This window comes from Chelmon rostratus, chromosome 4, assembly GCF_017976325.1.
Source record: "Chelmon rostratus isolate fCheRos1 chromosome 4, fCheRos1.pri, whole genome shotgun sequence".
In the NCBI taxonomy this organism is placed as follows: Eukaryota; Metazoa; Chordata; class Actinopteri; order Chaetodontiformes; family Chaetodontidae; genus Chelmon; species Chelmon rostratus.
Genome location: NC_055661.1, coordinates 27300399 through 27326946, shown reverse-complemented (window position 1 = coordinate 27326946; position 26548 = coordinate 27300399). Strand labels below are relative to the sequence as shown.

Sequence of the window (26548 nt, the reverse complement as noted above, 5' to 3'; positions counted from 1 at the left end):
AAACTGCACGTGATCCTGCTGTCGCGTCGCAGATGTGCTTGAGCTGAAAATGCCAGGCGGGCTTACATGCAGCAGCTGATTTGCGACACGTTTATTTGCACGGCAGGATGGATTTAGAGAAATCCTGGTTGAAGACGAGGTTGGGAATCTAGCATTAATTTAACATAATTTTTTGGGATGACTAATTGTGTTTTCTAATCTTTTAGACTATAAAATATCAGAATTGTGAAAAATGCCACGATCCACATCCCAAGATACCATCTTGAAGTCACTTCTATTTAGGGGTGTGCCATGTCATATTCATAATAATGCAGGCATAATTTTTTATATGATTTAAATCATATTGTGGCATCATTCTGACTTGCTGACCTGATGAGGTCATACCGTTACAGCAGCAACAAGCGTGGCTGGAAGTGAAAGTAGTGTTGCCGCCGGCTCCACGCTGATGGAGTGGAGGGGAGCGAGTAATGTGCAAGTGGTCTGCTACAAAAAGATCAGATGTACAATAAACCACAGCTAGGTGTCAGAAGTGCCAGAAGACGGTGACAGCGAAAGTGTTTAATACAACAAACATATTTGACCACTTCAAGCAGAAGCTCCCGGCTGAGCACAGCAGGAGCCAAAAAATCCTCTAGGTCTAGTTTGACCAAGCAGGCAAACTACTTTGACTCAGCTTCAAGTCTTTGGAAAGTTCTCCTTTATATTTTTTTCGTGATATTGTTTAGTGCCATTTACGGCCATATCTCTGGCCCATACTACTACTTTTAATTCACAGTAATCAAAAACAGTAAATTATCAACTGGAACCAGGACATTATTTGCACTTTTCATCTTAAACAATCAGTGAATTAGTTTCCTCTCAGTCAATTATTGGACTTGAAATTGAATTTTATCAGCTCTACTAACCTCATAAGATCAGAAATAAATAGTGTTTACCCCTGACCAAGTATCCCTCTCTGCCAGGCCAGGATCGTATACATCGTGTATGTGATTGTATACATTTTATATTTCTATGATGTTTGCTTGTGCTGTGTCATTTTGTTGCTCTAAATTCAGGTTTGCCTCATTGCCTTTGTCACATGGGGTTATTTCTCCCTCGTCTCACTTTTTGTTCCTGCCCTTGAATGCTGAAATGCCAAGCATATGTAAAGGGTGGTATCTCTGCGGTGGTGTGAGAGCTGTGTGCCCTCAGTGCATGCAGTAACTGATTACACTCACAGATAACCCAACGCGGTCAGCAGAGAGAGGAAGTTATTTGAAGGGAATTCATCTGCACATGTCTGCATTGGCATGAAATTCCATGTAGAAATGATTCTGGATATGCAGAGAGATTGATCGTGTGCATGATTCTCTGCAGCTGCATCGCCTGCTGCAGTATGAGACGGTGATTTGCGGTCATAGTAACACGTCCTTTTTGTTCGCTGTCCGGCAGTGAATAGATATCCGTGAAAATGTCATGCCTCCCTCTCAGACTGCGGAAGATAAAGCTGAATGTCCCAGAGGAGGGTTTTTCTCTCCCTCGAGACGAGTGCTGTGAATGCAGTGTTACATTCCTGCAGAGGGTTAATGAGTAACACAAAGGGAGGGGTGTCTGAAAGCACTCCAGTCAACATCGACTAGTTTGCTCATGATTACACTGAGGGGAAAAAAAAACCTGTTAACGGTTTCTTCTAATTTAACGTCAGTTTCTGGTTTTCCTGTCAAACCAGTTGCCTACATTTGAAATTTTCACAGCTTGGTTCAGAGACATTTTAAGATAGAAACGAGGTGGATGTATTTCATATATTCATGTCAGCGTAGTGATTCAGATCTTATACTTGTAAGTAGTTATTTATGCTTTAAATCTGGAGATTAAACTACAGACGCAACAATATCAGTTTGATACTGACTCATATAGCTGGTTCTGGTATTGGAGGTGATGGGCTGATTGGATATTGGGGCGATGGGCCGAAGAGATATCGGATAAGATTATTTTCGTAGTTATTTTAGTCAAAATTCAGTACATTTATATCTATGTATTTGTTTGCTACACTTTGTTTTGTTTCACAACGTTAGAAAAGCAATGTTTAATTTAAGCCTGATGCTGCTGTACACATAAAAGAATGACACCAGCTTCTTCCACACAGTGAGACATGCAGCTTATTAATTAAACACTGTTATCAGGCCGATAAGCCCAGGTCTTAGTATCAGGACTGAAAAAGTCAGATTGCTGCATCTCTAGTTTAACAGCTGGTTAGCCTGAATTTCCCGTGGCTTTATCATAAATAACAACTGAAAGAGGTGAACATTGTCAAGCCAAAAGGGGAACTTGTTGTATGTACGTACTGTTACTCCACAGGGAAGATTTAGTTTTGCTCTAGTAACTTTGTTTACAAAGCACCTCAGACATATGTTCAGTCTGAACGCTTTAAGCTCAGTATGTGCCTCCATTGACTCTGTGTTGAATTGGCATCACTGAACAAGTCAAACTGAGACAGAATGCCTCAAAACGTTTCTTATATTTGTCCTCTGATGCATATAGAACACTTACTGATGCTGTCTGCATAGTATGTTTGGCCTGCACTCAAAGACAACTCAGGCAAAGTATTTTAGCACACCAGTCTCCGCTCTCTGGTTGAGATCAGCTGTAATCAGACACTGTAAATGCACGGAAAAAGGGATTTTTACAACAGATTCCTAAATTTATAGCTGTTGTGTCAGTAGGTTTCACCTGCAATTTATAGATTTTGTGAATGCAGAACATATGATTGTATCAAAGTAATGAAAAGACTTACTACAGTAAATCTCCTGGTGCTCTTTGAGTTGTAATACTTTACTTTAGCCAATGCAAAGCAGTTCTTTTTATAAGGCTTTTAAAAATACTATTTTACATTACAACCAGATGTTTGAGGCTATAATTTTCTCAAAAAGTCACAGGCTAGGATTCCAAACCTCAAGTGCAGTGTGTTCTTAGTGCATAGTAATTAGTTCTTCGTTTAGTGAAAACAAACCCCAGAGCGTTGAGAAGGTAAACTTCACCAGATTTCCTGCCTGTGAGTTTTCTGCACTCGGTCCAGAGCCTGATAACGGCGAATGTACAGTAGGACACATTTTTGCAGTTCGCTTTCCCGTCCAAGTTGAGGCAACTATTTGAATTGACAGATGGAACATAGGCGGCTATAAAACACGTAATGAAGTGGATCATTTACAGATGGCAAATATTTTCTGCACCACACAGACAGACAGCGGTTATTCTGCGCTCACTTTGAACACGAGCATGGCCCCCCCCCTCGCCCCGGCAGAAATGAGCTTTTCACAGTGCTGTCTGTTCAACCCATCAACCTTCGCTGTTGATCAGCTGTTGTTCTTTAAACGTGCTTCAGTCAAAACAGTGCAATTTCTCTTTCCTTTCAGATGTGTCCTCAGTGGACTTCTCAGATCTTTGTGTTGTAGTAACCAAAATAACCATTCCTTTTTCCCTGTTGTTTTTTATTTCAGCCAAAAGCTTTTGGACAGACCCTCCTCTCTGAGGTTTTCCTGAGAGGCAACCTCATAGAGAGTGATTACTTTGGCCTGGAGTTTCAGAACATGCAGATGAACTGGGTACGTATACCAACAACTGTTTCTCCTGTTTCCTGTTTGAAACAGACGCTCATGAATATCCAGGAACAGGCGTTTAGATTGATAATACATGGAAGTTTTGGCCGGCAGATCAAAGGTCAAAGCTCCATGACAGCGTCTCAGGCCGCAGCTTGAACTCTGAGTCATTTCTCAGCCAATCAGTTGCTCTTCGTTAGCTTTCTGCAGCAGAGCGCACAGTGATGTAGTCTTGTTTTCACTGGACTTGAGCAGTGTATAATCCAGGAATATTTTTAACTTGTCTGGCACAAGTGCCCATACACAAATGTCAGACTTTCCATTGTTTTATTCTTCCAGAAGCATAAGTGGAATTCAAGACCACCTACGGCACAAGTTCTTTGTAAAGCAACAGAGAAGAGATATGAAACATATTGTATATCTTCTTCAAAGAGAAGAGGCACACAGAATATTCAGTTGCTGCTCTGCAGTCTTGTTTTTAAAGAAGCTTTTTCCCCGGGCGCTTGATTGCAGCCCACTGCTCCTGTGTGTGTTTCACTGCATGGTGCATGTTGCATGTGTGTGTGTTTCCCCAGTGATGGGTTAGAAGCAGAGAATAATTTCCCAGTCTTGGGATCAATAAAGTAAATAAACTTAAACATGAGTCTAGTGCCATGTTTAAAGGCCAGGTGGGCAGCAACTGTAAATATAAAGAAGTAAATGCCTCTAACCAAAAAGGTAAATGGCAGCCCAGGTCAACGGTTGAATAGTTTCAACTTGTGCAGCTCTGTTTTCCTTTAGTGCTCCTCTTACCACATAGAAGACTAGAGTTAAAAAAGTATAGAGGCATTGTTTTAGTTTTGGGTTTCTGGTTTTACTTTAAAAGCCTTGTCAGATGCAGGTAAAGCTAACAGCAGGTGTGCCAGCTGATGCTTAGGTAACACATTTAACCACCTGTAACTCTTAAGTGGAGCAAAAAAATACATACTATGGACTGTTTGGGAAACACTTGCTATGTTTGGACCAATGCAGGATGTTTGGACCAGATAATTCAGTTTAGAGAAGTAAAAGATGTTTGAAATAAACTGTCCATTGTTCAGGCAGCTGTAGCTTTATAAGAGAAATGACACCACTCAACTCAATCAGTGATGGATTTCTTTTATATTGTTCAGCTAATGCTATGTGCCAGTTATTTCCTCAGTTAATTGATTTATCATTTTATCTTGAAATGATGTTTTGCTCTGTAAAATTACATTAGCAATTAATTGATCATCAAAATAGTTTCTGATTAATTTTCTGTTCACCTGTGAATCAACTAATCTGTCTCTAATTGTTTATGAATCAGATGCACCAGTATCTTTGCTTTTCCTGGATTTGTTGTGATGCCCTGACACATGCGTACAGGATGTGCCTGAGAAACTATAAACTGAGAGAAAGATTCAGGCAAATATCAGCTGATGCCAATTTCTCAATATATCTGTCTGGATTGTGCACATTCCTGAGTCAATCAGGCCCAGATGTAAGAGGGCAAGCAGGCTCCTGCAGTGAGACAGCAGAGCCGGTTTTTGCCCACAGCATTGCTTCATCACTCGACCATCATCTCCACGCTGACACGGCGTGCAATCACTCTGTAGTAAGGCAGTCATTTAAGGTGGAGCTGTCACCACCTGTCAGATTCTAGAAAAAGTTGTGATGATTGTGTTTCTTTCTCTTCAGGTTTGGCTGGAACCCACAAAACCCGTCGTGAAACAAGTGAGAAGTAAGTGAACTTCAACATTAGCTCAGTTTTAGCACCGAATGAAGAGATTTGTGCGCTGATGATCCATTTTCATGTTTTCCAGGACCAGCAAATGTGCTATTTAGACTGTCGGTGAAATTCTTTCCTCCAGACCCCGGTCAGCTGCAGGAGGAGTACACGAGGTCAGTGACTGTAATTTCCTACTGGATATTACTTTTCTCTCAGGCCTGTGTGGAGCGGCTTTACAAAAAACATTTTTTTTTTCCTCTCCAGAAGCTCATGATTGTGGTTTTTTTGAGCATTATAATATTTCCTCTCCCAAAATTTTTTCATGAGCGACAAACAAATGCAAAAAAAATACTTTAAACAGCGAAATTTGAGTGGAAGGTTTTTTTATTTATACATTAATAAGCTAGACAGGCACGTGAAGACAAAGACCTCCATTAGTCCACTCGTCTATGATATGCAAATTTGCAAGAACAGCCACTATTATATGTCTGGATGCATTTCCAAAACCATTAGTTTCACATTTGGATGTGAGTAAGAGTGTAATTATGTAGATGAATGATATGTGTGTATTTCTGTTTGTATAGCCACACCTTCGTTTGTGTAACAACTATACCGGTTTTCCCATGAAACCACAGAGTGCTCCATAACGACTGCTTTCTGTATGAAGTTTGAGCAGCTACATGTGTCGGCTTCCTCAGAGGACTACTAGTACCATGACTATGGATTGTGATATAGAGTCATCTTATTTCTAGAATTAGCTTTGTTTTGCCATTATTGAACTTTACTACCATTGACTGGATTTTGAGATTTATGATATTTATTCCGCAGTTTATCCTGCAACGCTAACAAAAGTTGAAAATAGTTTTTGTAACCACCCCGAGATTTAGATGTGAAATTTAGCAGGGTCTTCCTTCCTCCTCTGTTGCCCATGCTACACTCTTCCACCAAGTTTCATGAAAATAGTGCCAGTAGTAGTAAACAGATGGACACTAAGCGTCTGTGTTGGGCTTTTTTCCCCACAGGTACTTGTTCTCGCTGCAGATGAAGAGAGATCTGATGGAGGGCAGGTTGATCTGCACAGAAAATACTGGAGCCCTGCTGGCCTCTCACCTGGTCCAGTGTAGGTTTAAGCTGCTATTCTTCCAACAATATTTGTTTTTGTTTATTTGACAGGTACATAATTCTGTAAATATGTTGTTTCAGATTAAGCCAATTCATTCAATTGCTCCACTTCAGTATTTCCAACGTGTGTTGTTACATGTTGTAAGTGAGCTACGTTAGGCAGCTTTGAGTGCGCAAACACAAGCACTCACACTAACACTGGCATACAAGGATTCACATGCTGTATTTTACTGTATTGCATTGCATTATACAAAGAGGTGTTTACTTTATTTACCTGTCAGTGCAGTGCATACATACAGTTGAAGCAGCACTGCATTTGTTGAAGCCAGGTGTATCTCATAAAGTCACATAAACAGCTGTTTATTTGAATATGAAGGTTTTATGAATATCTAACATCAGGGATAATCAAAGAGTGAGTCCTGTAAGAAAGTAATAGATCCAGAAGAATTCATATCTCACAGATCTCAACAGAAGTAGCTTGATCTAAAACCTTATCAACACCAATGTGCACACACTCCAAATAAAGGCGGCAGACCTAATCACTTAGCGGACGTTTTAACATCGTTTTGTTCTTCCTTCAACCACAGCGGAGATTGGCGACTACGATGATGTAGCTGACAGGGACTTCCTGAGGACGAACAAGCTGTTGCCTTACCAGGAGAAGGTGCAAGAGAGGATCATGGAGCTCCACCGCAGACACCTGTAAGTCTCTCCCTCTGATCTGTCCTGCACCTGGTTTCATGTTGATGCCATGTTTGTGTTTCTGCACTGTATTAACCTGCCTTTCACACAACTTTGGTTGTGGTTGTGTCTTTTCTTCCATGACATTCTTAGTACAGCCCCGATAAATAAAACAAAGTGTGATCATTTGCTAATCCCTTTTGACAGGGGTTTAGTTAGTTTTGACTCTAACATGAGCATTCTGAACAGCGTCAGTCAGGACATGTCGCAGTTTGAAATGAGCCAGCAGGTATCAGTCTTTCCCTAACTTCAGTCACATTGTCAGAGTCGACTCTTGCAGCTGCTTCAGCTCAGTGCCAGGCTGCCAGCAGCTCTGTCGCAGCTGCTGACTGGCCACTTCGGCTCAACTCTCTTGTGCACAGTTCATATTTTTTTCATGGTTTTCTTTTATTCTGTAAGAAATGGCAATTAAGCTACAGCAAACTGAGCTGTAGCACAGGCCTGTTACAGCTGGCCATTCTAAGGAGCGAGCTCTATAATATTGTGGGTTAAAGTGATTATTCCCTGCTCTGAGATGCACTGGAAGCTTCAAATGAACAGCATCACCAGAGCACAGCATCATTGTGGAACTGCAGTATAACATCGAGCAAAAAAAATGCAGGTTCACTTGAGTTTACCCACTTTGAGTGAATCCGTTTGTTTTGACTTGCGGATTTATGCAAGATGAGAAGTTTGGAGCCACTCTTCCCTGAACATTTTTAGATAAATGTTGAACTAACCACAAATTTCGAGTCTCAACTACACGTCGCTGCTTCCAATATTTTTAGGCCATCTCAAATTCAGATCCCACAAAGGGCATCACATGAATCACGATGTTTGGAATTTATAAACAGTGGAATATTGTCTATGCCTCTTTTTAATGTGGCTTTAAACACAAATGTTTAGTGTTAACTATGATGAGGTAACTGAACTGAGACAACTGTGTTCTTGCTAAACAGCCATAATGAGAGGGTTTACCCCGTTCCATAGTCCGGAGTCTGACAAAACCACTCGCTGCACTTTTCCCACCACCAGCCTCCTTGTTAGCACAGTACTATCTTATGGCCAATAGGGGCTCTTTTCAACCCAGTGTATTAGGTGGCTCTAAAGACCTTTGCTAATCTCTTCCCTTGGTTGCCAGTGTGGAAGCACAAGCGGTGAGTTCCCTGGCCTAATCCCCGACTCTGGCCGGTCTATTAGCCATAAGGCCAGTGGGGCAGGGGAGGGCCCTAAGGAGATTTCACCGCTTAACGGATGAACAAAATTAGAATGTGGTGATGATTGGACGGATATGTCTTCGTGACATACTGTTTGGTTGTAATCACAAGGTTTTAGATAATGCCTCTCAAATCCTCGAAGTTAGAAGAGATTTAAAGACACACTTCTCCAAATACGAGTTCCTTGATACGATCTTTGTTTAAATTTGATGTGTTAAATGAAAAAGAACACAGAATGGACACAAGCCTGGTCAGGTGTGATTATTAACTGGACTGGCTCAAGGAACACCATTGATTTACTACACTTCTGCCATTGTGTATATATGGGAGAATCAAACTAAATATTTCAGCAATCTTGATAATGCAATCTATAAATAAATAGAAGTGAGTTTAGTATTAGTATTAGTTTAAGATTTTATCGATGTGCAATAATTTTTGAAACTCTATGACATGCTGGAAACCAGTGCAGAGACAGAAGACCTCCAGTTCCTCTGCTGTTGACAGGATGTTGCTGTTATTAGATTAGAATGAATTAAGTTTTGGTCAGATCGCACTAAGAATTCCTGCACTTGTTTTTCAAAGGGCTGAGCTCAGAGGTTTTTTAGCTGGATGACACCATACTTCTCAGTTAAAGTCACATTGTGAATGCTGCTGGAATGACGAGGACATCTCTTTCGTTGTCTACTCCAGGGGACAGACTCCAGCTGAATCAGATTTCCAAATCCTGGAGATTGCCCGAAAACTGGAGATGTACGGCGTCCGCTTCCACCCGGCAGCTGACCGAGAAGGCACCAAAATTAATCTGGCTGTTTCTCATATGGGCCTTCAGGTCTTTCAGGTGACTGCTGCTCTCATACCAGCTGCCTCTTTTATGGATGTGACCCTCAGTCGCTAACAATGTTGCTAAAGCTTATTTCTTTCTTCTTCCTTTTTCTCTCAGGGCAACACCAAAATAAATACCTTCAATTGGTCCAAGATTCGCAAACTGAGCTTCAAGAGAAAACGTTTCCTGATCAAACTCCACCCAGAGGTTCATGTACGTACCAATGAGGAGATTCATGTGTTTACTCAGAAAGTTTATCGGCCGTTATTTTATCCCTCTGTCTCCACATCCACTGTGAGGGAGACCAGTTTGACTGTGAGAGTTCATCGTCTTTCCCTTCGTTTGTTTTTAGGGGCCCCATCAGGACACGCTGGAGTTCATGATGGCCAGTCGAGACCAGTGTAAAATCTTTTGGAAGATCTGCGTGGAGTACCACTCGTTTTTCCGTTTGTTTGACCAACCACAACCCAAATCCAAAGCTATCCTCTTCACGAGAGGCTCTTCCTTCAGATACAGGTGATAAATCATGACACGAAAACACAGGCATGTGTCATCTTTAATGCTTGTTTATAGGAACTTTGGGGTTTCTTGTAAAGGGTTTCAGACGTTTTATTATTCAGCGGTTTGATTCAAAACTCTTTCTGTCAGTGGAAGGACCCAGAAGCAACTTGTGGACTACGTCAGGGAAAACGGAGCAAAGAGAACGCCATACCAGAGGTAAGTGCACCGTTTATAGGAAAGACGACTTGTTTGCCTCACTAATTCTTCTTTAAGTATTGACTTTATAAATGTTTGCACACTGCATTCGTGACATTAATTCTGTCATTAAATGCTTTCTTGCTCAGGAGGAACAGTAAAATACGAATGTCTGCTCGCTCCCTCGCCACAGACGTGCCAAAACAGGTCGGTGGTGCTACATGGTTGACGCATTTGTGCAACAAATGACGTAGAAAATTCCACATATTGTGCTTCCTTTTTCCTCCATGACTCTTTTCCTTGTCCTGTCTGTGTTGCTTCTTTCAGAGCTTGTCATTCAATGACAGTCTCAGGGCCCAAGGCTCCCCTTCCTCCGCTGCTGTGTCCTTCTACCCAACGCACATCTCTAGCATTCTCTCGCGAACAGAACTCCAACCTCTGTCCCAGCCTTTGTCCACACTGAGCCAGTCTCCAGCACCTCCACAGCAGCAGCAGCAGATTCAGTCCCCCCTGCAAGCTACCAGACCCCCCAGCCCTCCGAGGGAAGATCCTGTCAAGGCTGCTTCCCCATCTCACTACGCTTTTCAAGGTGCCCCTAGCAATCAGGCAGCAGGACACTGCAGCCCCTTGTTTGTGTGTGTAGAGAGTGGCACTTCCCAGTCACAGCCCTCCAAAAATGGCAATGAGGATAATGAGCACGGTGGGAGAAGGGGAACCGGGTGTTCGGTGGGAGGGGGTGGAGGGAAGAGGAAGGGGGTTCTTAGACCTGAGGCTTTTGAGGCGGAGCTTTTACGTACAAAGCAGAATCCCATGTTCTCGATGTCCCACTCACCGCTGCACGTCACTGAGGAGTTCATAGATGATGATCCCACTGAGATTTCCTTTTATGGTGGGGGGGCCGAGGCCTTCTCCTTTGGCCTTGATGATAAAGTAGATCAGTTTGATTATGTCGAGGAATCTGACCTCGGCAAAAACAGGATCTTTAGTGTGGGCATTGAAGACCTAAACGGGAATGGTAATCCCTTCCCTGACAGCATCGTCGGTCATTCGGAGACCAGCTCCCTGGTCAATAACCGCTCCGAGTGCAGCTCCCTGGACAACCTGGGGCTCAGCTCTGCGGGTGAGTCCATGTCAGTGGGTTATGGAGTCAATGACTCCTCCTCTCTTCGCCTGCCAGGCTCTGACATCCAATCAGAGGCCAGCTCAATGGTCAACTTCCCAGCGTACTCTGTGCGATCTGAGAGCAGCTCTGCTATGCAGTTCAGTGACCTGGTGGAGCAGATGGAGCAGCTCAGCTGCCCTCCCACAGCCACCGAGGGCTCCGGGAACGGCAGCTCGGATTTAGACTCCGACTGGGGCTCCGACAGCGGCCTTCCGCCTGAGCAGAACCTGTTTTACAGTAATCCACTAACGGGGAGCGGTGGACTGGAGGGATTCATCCTTCAGTGCCACAACCTGCAGGCTCTGACGCTCACAGACCCCTCAGGATCCCCTCATGTTAAAATGTAAATCACAACCTTATAGCACTTGAGGCCTCTGCTTGGGGCTTTCCAAATTGTAGAGACATTGTAATTAATAATGATAATACGCGGCAGCAACATAGTTCACTCTGTCATGCAAATTCACTTTTGTGTGAAGTTTTCACAGTCACAATGCTTCATATTATCTGAAGATAATAACAAAGATGGTTGCACCATGTGAAACTGTCGAGCTGATACAGTTCCTGCTGGTGTCCGGCTTTCTGCCAGCCTGCACTCCCATCTGCACTGATGCACATCTTTGTAGTGTACACTTGTGAACTGTGACGTGCTTTCACTTTGAACTCTCTCTGCTGAGAAGTGCAGGAAAACATCTGCTGTTCCACATGTCGGTTTTCTGCAGCAGCTCTCATCTTTTTGTTTGTGTCAGTGATTTGACCTGGTGTCAGTTTGTGGTGCTTTTTTTAATCACTCCTGTCTTCTCGTGCAAGTTTTCGCCTCAATGTTCCCGACATTCTCAAATGAAATAGTCTTTTTAGGGCAAATGTTGTTGCATTTTGGGTAAATGCAACAACATTTTGTGCGTTTACTTTTAATGCTTTATATCTTTTGATACACATTTCTCATCCTTTAAAACTAATGTACACATTAGCATAGGAATGTCTTGTTAGATTTGCCTGCCTTTTGCTGAAACCGTAATAATTTAATTCAGGATGTCAGGAAAAATAATGTTCTGCATCAACCTTCCAATCTGATCTCCTGGCTCAGTAGTTTTAATTTAATGAAACAGGTGTAGCTAATAGAAGGAAATTTGTAAGTAGAGTTTTTTTTATGATTATTTCTACCTATATTTTAACTCACTTGACCAACAAGGAAGCTTAAACATGTGATATCTTAATTTACAAAGTACTTAACAAATACTTAACTGCTATTTGTATTCCTAGTGAAAGTCATCATCATCTGGCTTTAAACTCTCATTTCTTAGATGGTTCTTCTTGTGTAGTTTTCCAATAGATGGATCATTAATCGTTCTCTCCGATCTCAGGGTAAAAATACAACTGAAAGCCGTCCAGGTTCAGTGATCCTCACAGGCCTTTAAAAATCAAGACATGCCATGGAGCCATTTGCACTTCTGTGCTTCACTGACACCTGCTGGCTGAAGTAGTTCTTTACATCAGACTTGTAGAAGGTTCATGATGTTTGAAGGATTAAAAAAAAATCATTTCACCAAAATAGGCACCAACTAACATTTTTGCTTAATGTTGAGCTTAAAGTTGAAGAATGTAAGCAGTGTACTAATGAGCCATTGAGTACACTGTTAACACCACTTTCTACAAAATGAATGTATCATCTTACATGTATGCATGTAAGGCTTTATGCAACAGTTTGACCTTGAATAATAGTGTTTGACACGGTTGTACTTCCTAATTATTAAAACTTAGAATGCAGAGCATCTAGATGTAGCGCTTTTCAACATGAGAGACCATCAATAACTTCCAGGAAACTCTTTGGATGTGTAGGTAAGGCTTTTATGGACGCATTCGTACGTGATTAGAAACGGATGTTGCTTCGTCTCATTTCTGGCATGTGGCCTTTAGCATGTTTTGGGGTTTTGGCATTGGCTATCTTCTGGGTGCTAACTGCACGGTATTCTGTGTATTGGAAGGAACGGGGTCTTTTGCACATTAGCTATGAATTTCTCTTTTATTTTAGCTGGATTTTTGTTATGTTGTTTTGTAAGTATAGGAACAATAGATGTGGTGAGTTGCTAACATACTAGCATGCACAGTGCTCCATGCCTCAGACATAAGTCTGTGCTGCCTGACCTTGTCAAGTCTGTCATAAAACTAATTTACTTTTGCCATAGAACACAAAAAGCGAATGCTGAATTGATGCCAACCTGATCAGTGGCATTTATTAATTCGCTGATTCACCTACAAACAGTCTTGCTGAGTCAGATTTTAGATTTCCTTTCATTTGAGCTCAGTCGTGAAGGCAGGCTTCACTCAGCTTTTGCATTGTTTGGCTTTTCTGCACATGTCACTGTGTCTCCTTTTTGCTTTGCACCGCAGTGCCTTAAAGCACCTTCACTCTTTCCGTGCCACATGCTTTCATGTGCATCTCAGGTGTACGTTCCTGTTGAGATGTTTCCAGTGAGCATCAACGGGAAAACGGGGCTAACTAAATTAGAGCGTTCCTCTTTAGCGATCGAGACGACTGTTGAATACTCACCGGTTCTCATTGTCATTTTAAAGGATGGCAAGTGGCCATTTTTATTTGTCCTGATAAAAGCACTCAAAGAAAAACAAACATGTTTTTTCAACCTCTTTCCAGTCACGAGTGTGAACAGTTGTTTCTGTGTCACCTTGGAGAGAGTTTGGAGCATGATTTTGTTTCAGGTGCCATCCGTTAAGTCAGCAGACCGTTTAGATTTGGTTGATCTGATCAAGGTTTGTCTTGATGGCTTTTTTCTTTTTTACTTTTTTATTCTTTTTCTGCCATGTGATTCTTCCCACATCTCAACGAAAGATTTACTTAACGACCGGCTGACAATTATAACCAGCTAAGCTGACTGCACTTAGGCATCAAGTAATCATCACTTAATCCTGAACATGTATATTGACTTATTATAAACAACCTGTACTTAATGTTTGTATGTTTTACTCTCAAGAATAAAGTAATCACTTTTGGGTACCATGAATGTCAGACTTAAAATTCTTTTTGGGATGCAGACTGAAATCAAACACGCAATGCTGATGTAATTCTTTCAAACTGCACTAACAGAAACCTCAGCGGCGGTACACGTTCGTTTATTGGCCAAAACGAAAGCCTGTGCACAGCCCAGATCATTAACCGCCGTCTTTAGACCAAACGCTTACAGCAGTGTTTTAGATATGTGAGAGAGGAAAAACTCCCTTGAGGTTTTGGAGGTTAAAAACCAGATAGAAAATATTTACTGTAGGTGTGCTGTTTGAGCTTCATAATTTTTCCAAAGCATTTGAAACTCTGCAGGACCAACTTGTGATTCCCCCGACATAAATTCTTTAAAAGCTGGTTTCACAGGCCGGAGCGGTTCACCCCGAACTGCCTCTGCTGACTCCTGCGTACTGCTCTCCGAGGGCAGCCCTTTGATATTCAGAGTGAGTGGATCACATGTCCTTCTGGAGGAGTTAATTATTCTTAAAGCATGGAGTGCTCTTCAGCGTGTCATAAAAAAGAAGCCTGTGTGCAACAAGTTAACACACACACACACTCACACACACACAGAGTCGTTTTTATTTTTATTTTTGAGGCAGCGAACTCGTGTGTGTTGTTGGGGGTTGGTTCGGCCTCGTACACAAGATTCCTCAGCCCGATTCCAGCTGAGTGTGTGTGCTCCCTGTTTGGACAGGCTTCGTGCCAAGTCATTCCACAGCAAACCCTCGTCCTCCTGCTGTGGAGCCCGACGTCCGTTCCCTTCCCCTCTCATGTCCGTCCCTGTGGGCCACCTCAGATAAACTATAAACAACCAGCTGCCCTCCAGACAAGCTGCATTCCTGATAAGTCTTTGCGTGAGCAATTATTTCCGGGTCGAGTAGTGACTTTTTTTTTTCCCCCCTCTCAGCCTTCCCCCACTCCTTTTTTTCTCTCTCTATTAGAAGTGGAAGAACAGCTGTGGTGACCTGTGACTCAGAGAGGATAGCCCAGCGTTTCATCTCCTTGTTCTGTCTCCTGATTTGTTGTGCAGCAACGCTCACAGGCAGAACAAAAGCAGGAGAGCCAGTCCTCTGAAATGGAACCGGGCTCGTACACGTTGGCAGTGAATCATTTGTCCTTCTTGTTGAGGGCTCTGAAAACAATGGCGGGGGAAAAAATGTGGGAACCATTACTCGCCTTGGTCTGCTGCGCCGTCTCCCCTTTCATTTGTGGCCAGCGTGTGTGACGAACCGTTCACTTGTTTTTGTTTTAAAATGTGCTCCGCTTTTCGGAGAGGAAATAAGATAATTGTGGAAAAACAAGTTAGCTGAAGACAAAGCTTACTGTTATATCTTTGACTGGATGTACTAGTAGCTCGTTTACAAGTGTACTATTGTGTCAAGTTTCACTTTTTGTAGAGGTTGTTGACTTAAACTCCACCCATTTCTAAAGATCATGTTTGTTCGCTTGAGTCTCTCAACCTTTGTGACTCCATTACTTTTCACTTTCCTGACACTAATCTTATTTTAGGATGTCATTTGTTTGACTTGGATGATTTTTAAACAGTAATTTAATCCATTTTCTTGATTTCTGTCGTCCTTCCTCCTCAGATTCAGTCATCGACAGCCCTCAGCTCTCGCCCTTCAACCCCAAAGGTCCCCTCTGCCTCTCACCCTCCTTCCAGATGTCCACCCTCAGCCTGCCGGGCCAGGCCCCGTCGCCCCTGCAAAGCCCCATCCTGAGCGAGGTGGGCAGCAATGCCAGGCTAGAGGAGGAGGAGGAGGGCAGGAGGAAGGTACACTGCTTACATGCCACCCTTCCACCCCCTGCCTCAAAACCCCTTGTAAGAGTAGAAATCACTGAACCCAGACTTTTTCAAACTTTTTGTTGTGTACTGGAGGAGAGGGAGGAAAGGTTAGGTGTTTTCTCATGCTGGGAGTGTGGTCCATCACTCAGTTTTGAAACTCATGTCCCTCCTCTCCCTCAGCGATATCCCACCGATAAGGCCTACTTCATTGCCAAAGAGATTCTGACCACAGAGCGAACGTACCTGAAAGACCTCGAGGTCATCACTGTGGTGAGTGTCTTTGAAAAGCACTTTTTTTTATTTGGATTTACCAAAGAGATGTACAAAATGATGCCGTCATTGTTGAAATCATGGACTTTTTATGCTTTTTTTTTTAAATAATGTGCATCAAGCTAATTACCTTAATGTTATTATATAATATACAAGATTCACCTTTCCCATCATAGAGATGTCATAAATGTCAGTCATCAGTTGAAGGTATTTGCGGCCTTTAAGCCTTCAGGTCTTCAGAGCAGAAGCTTGATGTCGGAGTTGACAGTTCCTGAAGGAGCTAGGACTCTACATGAATCAGAATTTTCAAAGTTGACTCTGAATTGACTATATATATTTTAGAAATATATAGAAATGTTGTGTATAATCACTCTTCCGCACAGCTCCAGGACAGCAGAGGTCTTCACAGATCACAAAATTTGCTCCTGAACACAAAAAGACACAGAAATGAACAAACCGGACCCGTCTATTATTTGAAAGCTGGGAACCGAACCCATGCAGGGCCGTGAAATGTTGGACTATTAACAATGTCACCTCACGTAACATTAGTATCTTTCTCCCCTGTGCCTGGCTGTGACACATAATCCTTGCAAAGAAAGTTGGGAAAATACATGCAGGTTTCCCGTTAGTCCTCTCTGGCTGATTGACACAGGATGACTAATCCACTCAGTCTCTCAGCTTTAAAGTTCACATGTAACCACACTGACGGATGACAAATGCAAGTCGTCTGGAAGCAGCTTTGCGGTTTTGTTACATCTATAATAATAAAGACAGTTTTGACTGTTTGCCCTTTATTATGTTGCTATCATTTGTGCTGAGTGAGATGAGTCTGTTCTGGCTCCTGTGGTTTTTTAGGAAGTTAGTCCTTGAGATGCCCGACTCAGGAGCCTGATCATCATCTTCATGCTCGATCGTGTTTACAACCCAGTGTGTGTATGAGGAGAATACATGCATCACTAGTCTGTTGTCCCTCTCCTGTTCCCAGTGGTTCCGCAGCGCTGTGATCAAAGAAAACGCCATGCCCGAAGGCCTGATGACCCTCCTCTTCTCCAACATCGACCCTATCTATGAGTTCCATCGAGGCTTCCTCAAGGAGTTAGACCAGAGGCTGGCTCTCTGGTGGGTGCTCCCTCAGTTTTCCTCTGTGGGTTAAATGTGTGGAAGCCTGTAAAGAGGTGATAACAAAGACAAAATCTGCCTGTTCCATCAGGGAGGGACGTTCTAACGCTCACGTCAAAGGGGACTACCAGAGGATTGGCGACGTGATGCTGAGGAACATGTGTGCTCTAAAGGTGACGGCGCTTTCCTCGCTCTGCTTTACACGGTGGTGTTAGATGGTGAATGTCCCGGAATTTACGCCGCTCGTGTCTATTGATGTCCGCAGGAATTCACCAGCTACCTGCAGAAGCATGATGAGGTGTTGACGGAGCTGGAGAAAGCCACCAAGAGGCTGAAGAAGCTGGAGACGGTCTACAAAGAGTTTGAGCTGCAGAAAGTCTGCTACCTGCCCCTCAACACGTTCCTGCTCAAGCCCATCCAGCGCCTCATGCACTACAAACTCATCCTGGAGAGACTATGCAAGCATTATTCTCCCACCCACCGCGACCACGACGACTGCAAGGGTCAGTTTTCCGCAGCTCACGTCCTCGCACTAATACCGTATTTTCCCCACTATAAGGCGCACCGGATTATAACGCGCACCTTCAATGAATGGCCTATTTTAAAACTTTTTTCATATATAAGGCGCATAGAAAGAAACTACCGTACTGTGGTGTCTGGGGTTGCGTTATGCAGCCACTACATCAGGGGTTGGCAACCTGCGGCTCTTTCATCCCTCTGCTGCGGCTCCTGAAAATAATTAATGAGCATTTATTTAAAATGTATTTTATTTTAGTTTGTTCGTTTTGAAACAAACACCACCGCGCGCTCACAACCCTAACCCTAACCCTAACCCCTCCTGCGTAAAGATGCTGGTGACGGCGCACAGCGCTGATGTGCAGACGCTGTGCGCTGAGGTTCAGGAGCAGAAATCACATTAACCACGTTTGATTAATATTTTAATTGCCTTTTATTTAGCATATATTCATATTTTTTCATTGTTCAGTGAAACAGTCATTTTATTATTCAGGTTGACAGCTGACTGCACGCGCTTTTAGGTGCGCCTTATAGTGCGGAAAATAGGGTATAATATGACACCACCTCACTCGCCTCTTTTATAAAGCTTTTATGTGCAAAATCTGGTCAAAATTTGGTCAAAAACGAGCCAAATGTGTTGGTCTCATGACAGCAGCATCTGTGCAAAAATCAAAACATCCATTCCAGCCTTGTTTACACATAAAACTGAAGGTGAGCACACCCGTAATGTTAAAAAAAACATACACACATTGCACAGGAAAACAAAGAGATCACAGTCGTAACAAGTACAGTGTAAATTAGATTGGATTATTTTAAACTGGTTGCTGTGTCGGACTCTGCGATCATAGAGTAATAAATTCTTGACACGATACGTGACAGACACCTTGGACCCCTTTTATAACTTTCATGGCGTCAGCATCATTAAGGTGCCGGGGAGCGGCTTTACAACGAACATTTACGTTATGTGTCATAGTTTTATGAATGAAAGTGAACCTGGAACCCTTCTTTGTTCCTTCACTGTGAAGGTGGGCTCCATCTTGTTCCAGTCGGCACACAGAAGGTTAGTGTGCTTGTGCTCAGCAGACATGCAGAGTTAAACATCACACTGTGATCCGTTTGGTCGATGGTCAAATGGCTGCAGAGACATTAAATAAATCCTCATTGCTTTCATTGCTTGTCATGTGTACAGAGGTTTCAGAAGACTTCCATGTTGAGGTGGGTGTATGAGACGCTGATTCAACTATTTTGGATTCACATGTTGTTTTTTTCTTCCAGAGGCTCTGAAGGAAGTGGCGGAGATAGCCACTCAGCTCCAGAGTAGTCTCATCCGGCTGGAGAACTTCCAGAAGCTGACAGAGCTGCAGAGAGACCTGATCGGGGTCGAGAACTTAACGGCACCAGGCAGAGTGAGTGCAGTGACACCGGGCGGGGGGCAGGGGGTGCTGGGAAACTGGCTGAAAGTGGAACACAGAGCATCTGACAAGCTTCTTGTGTTTTTAGGAGTTCATACGAGAGGGATGTCTTTACAAGCTGACCAAGAAAGGACTGCAACAGAGAATGTTTTTCCTGGTTAGTACAAAACTGCTATCACTTAAACTGTAATTAAAGCTTCAACATTTACAGCTCAGTGTCGTCTTTTCAGTTCTCGGACATGCTCCTCTACACAAGCAAAGGTGTGACCGCCACCAATCAGTTCAAAGTGCACGGCCAGCTGCCCCTTCATGGCATGATAGTGAGTATATACGCTCCAGTTCACCTCTTCTAACTTCTGTCCTTCGTTAACCTTCATCAGCCCTGTAAACGTCCCGCTGCAGCTCTGGGTGCACCGTCAGGAGAATAGTAATACCTGATGGTGAGATGTGTAGGTTCGTGTTCTCAGTGTGGTCGGCTCAGTGTGTTGAGAAGGGAGGGCCTGGGTCTCCTAACTTTGCGTGTCTCTGCTTTACTCCTGGCTGCAGCTCATAGTGCTGGATGCACCGGTAAGTCCTCTGAGCTCTGCCGGCTTGGATGCCCAAACCCTACCCTTCTTCTCCCATGCTTGTGTAGACAGATCACCAAAAAGCACACCTGGCAGATTGCACAAGATGCAGAATCATGTCAGTCCTTGCAGCTGGTCGTGGTTGTATATCAAGCCCAAACAAACCACGGACGTCTCGAACGCCGAGACATACGCAGGGTATTGTGATGTGATGATCAGGCAAAGCTGATAGGTGTGTTTTGGCTAAATGAGAAGCCGGACGTGAGCTCCTGCAGACAGGCGTAGTGCTCCAGTAGAGTCTCTACTGGACTCGAGTCAGACTTTGTTTCCCCGTCACTCCTCAGCTTAAATCATTTGCATGTAAACAAATGTGTTTAATGCTTCCAGTGTTTGGCCAATGCTTTCTGGATTCCTCCGTTTGTAGGTTGAGGAAAGCGAAAACGAGTGGTCGGTCCCCCACTGCTTCACCATCTACTCTGCTCAGAGGACCATCGTAGTGGCTGCCAGGTGAGACGTGAAAGCTTTTTTTTATTGGACTACAAGTTAAACTGTAGTGTTTCTCTAAGTAGTTTCTTGTGGCAGTCATTACTTCTGACCTTATGGTCATGAAACTGCTTGTATCCTGTTAGATAGATTTAATACTCTCAACTTCTCAGTTTCAGTCCGCTTCAGCTCTGTCTGTATGTTTGGGATTTCAGCTCTAAAGTGGAGATGGGGAAGTGGATCGAGGATCTGAACATGGCTATTGACATGGCCAAGAAGTCACAAGAGAAATCCAGCATCTTCCTTGACGCCGGACTCGGCGATCACTCCAACCGTAAGATCTTCTGTTGGCCTCGGTGTTATGTGAAGATGTAAAATAACGACGCTGAGTGGAAAAGTGTGCTTTATGTGACATTTTTATGCTCTCCTCGGCTGACTGAGAAAATCATTTTTAGAGAGATTTCCCTTTGGATATAACACACACTCAAATGTACAGTTAATCCCTTTCCTCCGAACTACTTCCTGTCCCGCCTCCTCCCCCTCCTCCTCCCTCAGGGTCGTCTGACGAGGTTTCTCTGGAGCAGGAGTCGGAGGATGACATGAACTCCTCCCGCACTTCACTGGACAAGCAGACACACCACCGTGCCAACACCACCATGCACGTGTGCTGGCACCGCAACACCAGTGTGTCAATGTCTGATCACAGCCTGGCTGTGGAGGTACTCCTCCTCCGCCCACATGAAGACACACACGGCCATTCACACATCCACACACACACTCTGAAGGGATATGCATGAGATGACATTCATCACCGCTGCAAGGGTGGATTCAAGAAACACTGACTGACTGTTTCACCTGCTAACCCTTTCAGTTTCCACCCATGTCCCTCTTCTTTTCTCCCGGTGACTGTTAACATCCTGTGTTTCTCTTCTAGTCTACCACCTGAAGCCTGTTTGTTCTCGTTTTCTTATGCTTTGACAGGATGTCAATAATGTGCATGCGAGGATGGTTCGGTCATGATTTCTCTGACACTAACATTCTCACTCCACAGATCTGGAGACTTCCTAACTGCTCTTTCTTTCCCGTTTCTTCCTCTCAGAGCTAACGTGCTAACACTTTCTCTACCCCCTGTCTTCCTTTTGTCTCTTCACCCCCTCCAGTCTTCGGCTCTCCGGCCATCTCACCAGAGCTTCCTCCCCGCTATCTCCTCGGTCAGGGCCAAAGACCAAACACCATCACACATGTTTGTTGGTACCGAAACCAGAACCTGTCTCTCACTGATTACCTGCGCATGAACCAGGTACTCGAGCCGCAGGCCATGATGGGTTATAAGAAGAGGTCCAGTGATTGTGTGTTCTCCCTGAAGTCTCAGTAGAAAGTATCACTGGGTTAAAACAGATAATTATGTATTTAATCACATGTTGAACTTCAATGATAAACAAAAATTATTAGTGTTTTAATGAGATTTCAGCCTGGTTTATTTATTTATGTGTCATATTTTATCCTCCATATCTCTGGAGATACAAAATCAACAACAGATCGGATGTGCAGCATCTGCACACAAATCAAAACATCCACTCATATCTAGAATTACCAAATAAAAAAACAATTAAATAAAGATAATAATAAAATATAGGAAGGAAAAATAGCTCTCGGGTTTGAGACGTAAGTGAGCCAACTGTGCTGTACTCTCCAACACACAGGAACAATCAAACCAGAAAAAAAACGCTTTTCGACTGATAAGTCAGCGTCTCCTCACAACGGGATCAATCAACAAGGTTTCCCAACTGAAAATCTTCCAAATTTTAAGAATGTGCTAAATACAAACATGAAAGATGGTTCGGTTATACAAGATTTCCTCTTTGTTTTGATGAGCTGCAGAAATATTTAAGGGAAAACGTTTTATTTAAACTAGTTTGTTTTTGTAGCCGAGGCCGCTCGCTCTCAGTTGTGATAACAGTTCGCTCGTTGGTCCTGTTTTTAGAGATGGTTTCTTTTACTTTCTGGATGCAATTTGGTTGATTTGGTTGCACCAAAGCTTCCACAGAAAGGACCAGTGTCCAGTGAGAGCAGCAGAAAACATGAGCCCGCTTTCAGATTTAAAGTCAGAGCATGCATCAACGTTTTAACAGCTCAAATTAACACACACACTTCTTCTGTGTAATGTGACAACCAGGCTTTCACACACGGACACAAATCACTTGACTGTTATTCAGAATTCGTGATGAAACATCAGTTCCAGTCGTGTGCTTCTCTCTGTCTGACCTTTATATCTGCTGCTCTCTCCCTCTGGGCAGAACCAGCTCTCAGGTTACCTCCTGAGGAAGTTCAAGAACAGTAATGGCTGGCAGAAACTCTGGGTCGTTTTCACCAACTTCTGCTTGTTCTTCTACAAGACTCACCAGGTCAGCAGGCGCATCCTGAGATGTTATTTCTGTGAAAAACAAACCGTTTCAAACATGTAACTGAGGTTCAGAAAGCGTCTCCATCTCTGTCTGCAGGATGACTTCCCGCTGGCCAGCCTCCCCCTGCTCGGCTACACGGTCAGCACCCCTGAAGAGTCCGACAGCATCCACAAGGAGTACGTCTTCAAACTGCAGTTCAAGTCCCATGTTTACTTTTTCCGGGCGGAGAGCGAGTACACCTTTGAAAGGTATGTGATTGGTTTGTAGTCCCCAGAGCGCTGTAGCACATTTCAGAGCCTTGAAGTCGTGTAGCAACAGTTTTCAAACTGCGTCTGCCGTCGTGTCTCCTCAGATGGATGGAGGTGATCAAAAGTGCGGCCAGCACTACGGGCCGGATGAGCCTGCTCATACCCAAAGGAGGTCCCGTGGAGATAAACGGAAACTGAATCAGACATCGTGTATCTGGAGGCTGGGCCTCCAGGACATCATGAAACTGTCCGCTCTCGCTCTCACTGCTGCGTTCAGGTGAAGCGAACGCTCGGACGGCGACAACTGGAGACTGAAAGATGCTGCCAGTTTAAGTGTTAACGTTTCTCAGCTTAAGGATTTAATTCTAATGGTCTGTGCTTTTTTTTTCTTGATTAATGATGTAAATGATAGCATTGGTTCCTGTATACAGGATATAATGAAAGGGAGACATGTATATTTTGATCAGTTTTTTTTTTTTTTTTTGCATGTGTAGTGCTCAGTTGTTCATGTACACTGATGGGAAATACTGTAACATGGGACCAACTCCAAAACAAAGGGTTTAAATCAGACTTTTTCTCTTGAACACATGACTGAAGCTGTGCTGCGTTCAGCACTGTGCTGTGACTGGGACACGGATGATATACAGTATGTGGAAACTGAAGGTACAGGAGAGTGTAAGAGTCAGAGATGTGCGTGAGATGGAGGCGAGCAGAAGGTTCATGGGACGTTCAAAGTCAGTCAGTTTTGCAGATGTTTTGGGAAATTCGTGCTGCTGTCGGGACGGTGACACACAGCGATTTTGGCTTCAAACATTTGGCAAAGTGCACATTTCTGAGGCTTTTGGGAATAAACCTGCATGAACTGTTAGTGTAACACCTTCTGAGGCTTTAGTTGCCTGTTAATGGAAGGATGCAAAGGATGTTTCAGATGTTCAAAAGGGAGCTTCTCTGCGTGAATGTCCTGATAGTTAGACAACATTACGGCCAGTGTGGTGCTACATTTCTCTCTTTAATATCAAATGTAATCAAGTGTATCCTGTTTTTATCGTTGCATAGGGATAACAACCTGAGGAAATGCTGTGTAGTGTTGAATCCGTGTAAAAGTTTCCTTCTTAAAACAAACCAGAAGAACATTAAGTATTTTGAAGTAATCGTACGTGGAGATGATGTCTTGCTGTGTGTCGGACTGTTTTAGACAAATTGGAGCTGACTTGTGGGAGACACCAGTGACACTTACTGTCAGTCATATAATGCGCTAACTGCAACCATGGTATTATTTGGTATATTTTTTTTGTATGAAGACTGGAATCCTTACCCGTGTGTGTGTGTGTGTGTGTGTGTGTGTGTGTGTGTGTGTGTGTGTGTGTGTGTGTGTGTGTGTGTGTGTGTGTGTGTGTGTGTGTGTGTGTGTGTGTGTGTGTGTGTGTGTGTGTGTGTGTGTGTGTGTGTGTGTGTGTGTGTGCGCAGAGAAGCCACTGGAGTTGTAACTTGAGGTGATGATGGAGTTCATCTCCAAACCATCTGACATTCTGTGTGTGTAAGAAACTGAACATACAGAATGTTCCTCCTATTTATTGTCTAGCATGTCACCGGGGCAGCTGACTGCCCTCATGTAGTCCTCATCTTATTCCATTGAAAACCTAACAAATAAAAACCGTTCAGTTACACTTTCTGTGGTTTTGTGCTGACAGTCAGTTGTTTTATAGGCTGTTTGTTTCTGCAGGTATCAACATTTGACATTTTGGTATTTAGCTGAAGTTTCTTTACATTTGAACAGAATAAGAAGCTCCAGTTATGTTAACGTAACACTGACTACCACCAGCCTGCCTCGTCTTTTAAAAGTGAGCATTTCCAGTTTCTTCACATTCAAAACAGCCTGCGTTCTTCCATTAATACAAATGAATTTCATCCGTAGCACCTCTGCTACAGGTTAATGCTACTCAAAGTGCTTTGTAGGTGACTGACAAGCAGATAAGAGCAACCGTTTGAGGTGAATTCATAAGAGAAATCAAAATGATGAAAGTGTTATAATAACTAAATCAATGACACGTAAAGACAAGACAATAAATGAAATGGTTAAATAAGTAACAGCTTTAAAACACTCCAATTAAAAGCCAGATTAAAGAGTTCAACATCAGATCTTCAGGATGACTGTTCCAACAGTCGGACAACAGCGTAAACTGACAGGAAACCACTGTACAGATTTTAAAAGAGTAGCAGTTCTCAATCAGTTTGATTGGTTTATAGATTTTTTGGGGTGGACCACATAGGAGCTTTGCAATAGTCTGGCCTGCTGGATATAAAAGCCTGGATTATTCTCTCGGTGTGGCTCAGAGAGAAATGGCTGCAGTTAATCTATATGTTTGAGAGGATAAAAAGCAGATTTGGTGACACATCCAACATGAGCCTTAAAGTTTAGTTCAGAGTCAGAGACCACATCAAGGTCTCATACCTGCTGGCTCTGAGTGAGGCCTGCAGGATTCAGTTCTGTGGCCTGTTTCTCCCTTTGAGCTTTAACTGTAACTAATATTTCTGGTTTATCCTGGTTGAGCTGGAAACAGTTTTGTGACATTCGGCCACTGATGTCTTAAACATAGCTGGACGAGATGCTGTGTCTCCAGATAACGCCTGGTGACAAACATGCTTAAAAAGTAGTGGCCCTAAAATCAAACCTTGGGGAACCCCACACATCACACTGAGTGTTTGGGGAAGTTATGAATCCTTACGGAGAACTTCCTGCCAGAAAGATAAACCAGTTCTAAACAGTCATTTCCTCAAGATTCTACAAACAACAGGAAGGCAAAAACAACTGTCAGTCTATGGCTGCACTACTGCAAATAATTCTGTCTTTGCAGAAGTCATTTATGCAAATTCGATGGTTGTGGCTGTTTTGAAGTTAACATTCTCTCCTCTGTATCAAGCACAAATTTGAAATGTACTGTACAGCAGTGGAAAACGATGTCAGAATGAAATGCATGCAAAACGTGCTGCAAGATATGAGGTCAGTGGTGGAAGAAGTATTCAAGTATTCAGATCCTTCAAGTAAAAGTAGCAAAAACCACCGAAAAGTCCTGCATTCAAACCCTTTAGTAAAAGTATGGAAGTAGTAGCAACACATTTTTAACAAAATGCAGAAAAATTACTTTCATTTTACTGCTGTTTAAGGTTGAGCTCATTTTAAAAATCCTTGAATGTTTGTAGCTGTCCTGTGAGGACCACGTGTCTCCAAAAAGTCAGCTACTCATTAACTCAGAAACACAGCCTGTTTTCATATTTGTGGTAATACATTTTCAGTGAATCCACGAGTTTATTTATCTGAAGAAGGAGGAGAGTTTTCTCTATACACTTAATCCTTCCTCGCATCACAACAATTCACAATCAACACATCTGGAGATACGTGGTTTTCACTGGACAGGAATGGTGTGAAAAACTGTAATCTGAAAAGTAACTAGTAACTGAAGCTGTCAAATGTAATGGAGAAAGTGCAGCATTTGACTCTGAGGTGTACTGGGGTAGAAGTACCTGGATGTTGTACAGTACTTCAGTAGCATTGATTGAAACTGTGATGGGAAAACTGAGCCAAAGTGAAACTAAAATACTGTTTCAACACCTCAGCTGATAGAAAGTTTAATGCTGCTGCAACGCAGGAGGTTTATGCTGTTAAACGAAGGGGAGAAACATCTCACTGC

At 43.1% G+C, this 26548-nt stretch overlaps 1 protein-coding gene across 4 annotated transcripts in view; it reads left to right on the top strand.

The window, feature by feature from the left end:
- The window catches only part of farp2 (FERM, RhoGEF and pleckstrin domain protein 2), a 29565-nt gene extending 5050 nt beyond the window's left edge, over positions 1–24515 (top strand). Inside the window, exons 3-28 of one of the 4 annotated variants that reach the window (XM_041934921.1) lie at positions 3477–3581; positions 5271–5313; positions 5396–5474; positions 6324–6421; positions 7011–7125; positions 9051–9198; positions 9301–9396; positions 9536–9699; positions 9832–9900; positions 10029–10086; positions 10207–10468; positions 15644–15780; positions 16021–16110; positions 17096–17229; positions 17321–17402; positions 17495–17732; positions 19021–19151; positions 19246–19314; positions 19388–19477; positions 19704–19724; positions 20148–20230; positions 20422–20540; positions 20762–20925; positions 22504–22611; positions 22708–22859; positions 22964–24515. In XM_041934921.1, the coding sequence (XP_041790855.1) occupies positions 3477–3581; positions 5271–5313; positions 5396–5474; positions 6324–6421; positions 7011–7125; positions 9051–9198; positions 9301–9396; positions 9536–9699; positions 9832–9900; positions 10029–10086; positions 10207–10468; positions 15644–15780; positions 16021–16110; positions 17096–17229; positions 17321–17402; positions 17495–17732; positions 19021–19151; positions 19246–19314; positions 19388–19477; positions 19704–19724; positions 20148–20230; positions 20422–20540; positions 20762–20925; positions 22504–22611; positions 22708–22859; positions 22964–23057 (2949 nt within the window). In that variant the 3' untranslated portion in view covers positions 23058–24515. Of the gene's footprint in view, positions 1–3476; positions 3582–5270; positions 5314–5395; positions 5475–6323; positions 6422–7010; positions 7126–9050; positions 9199–9300; positions 9397–9535; positions 9700–9831; positions 9901–10028; positions 10087–10206; positions 10469–15643; positions 15829–16020; positions 16111–17095; positions 17230–17320; positions 17403–17494; positions 17733–19020; positions 19152–19245; positions 19315–19387; positions 19478–19703; positions 19725–20147; positions 20231–20421; positions 20541–20761; positions 20926–21366; positions 21507–22503; positions 22612–22707; positions 22860–22963 lie in introns of all 4 variants that reach the window. The other 3 variants (XM_041934920.1, XM_041934918.1, XM_041934919.1) reach the window with 3 other exon arrangements.
- The last annotated feature ends 2033 nt before the right edge of the window (positions 24516–26548 follow it).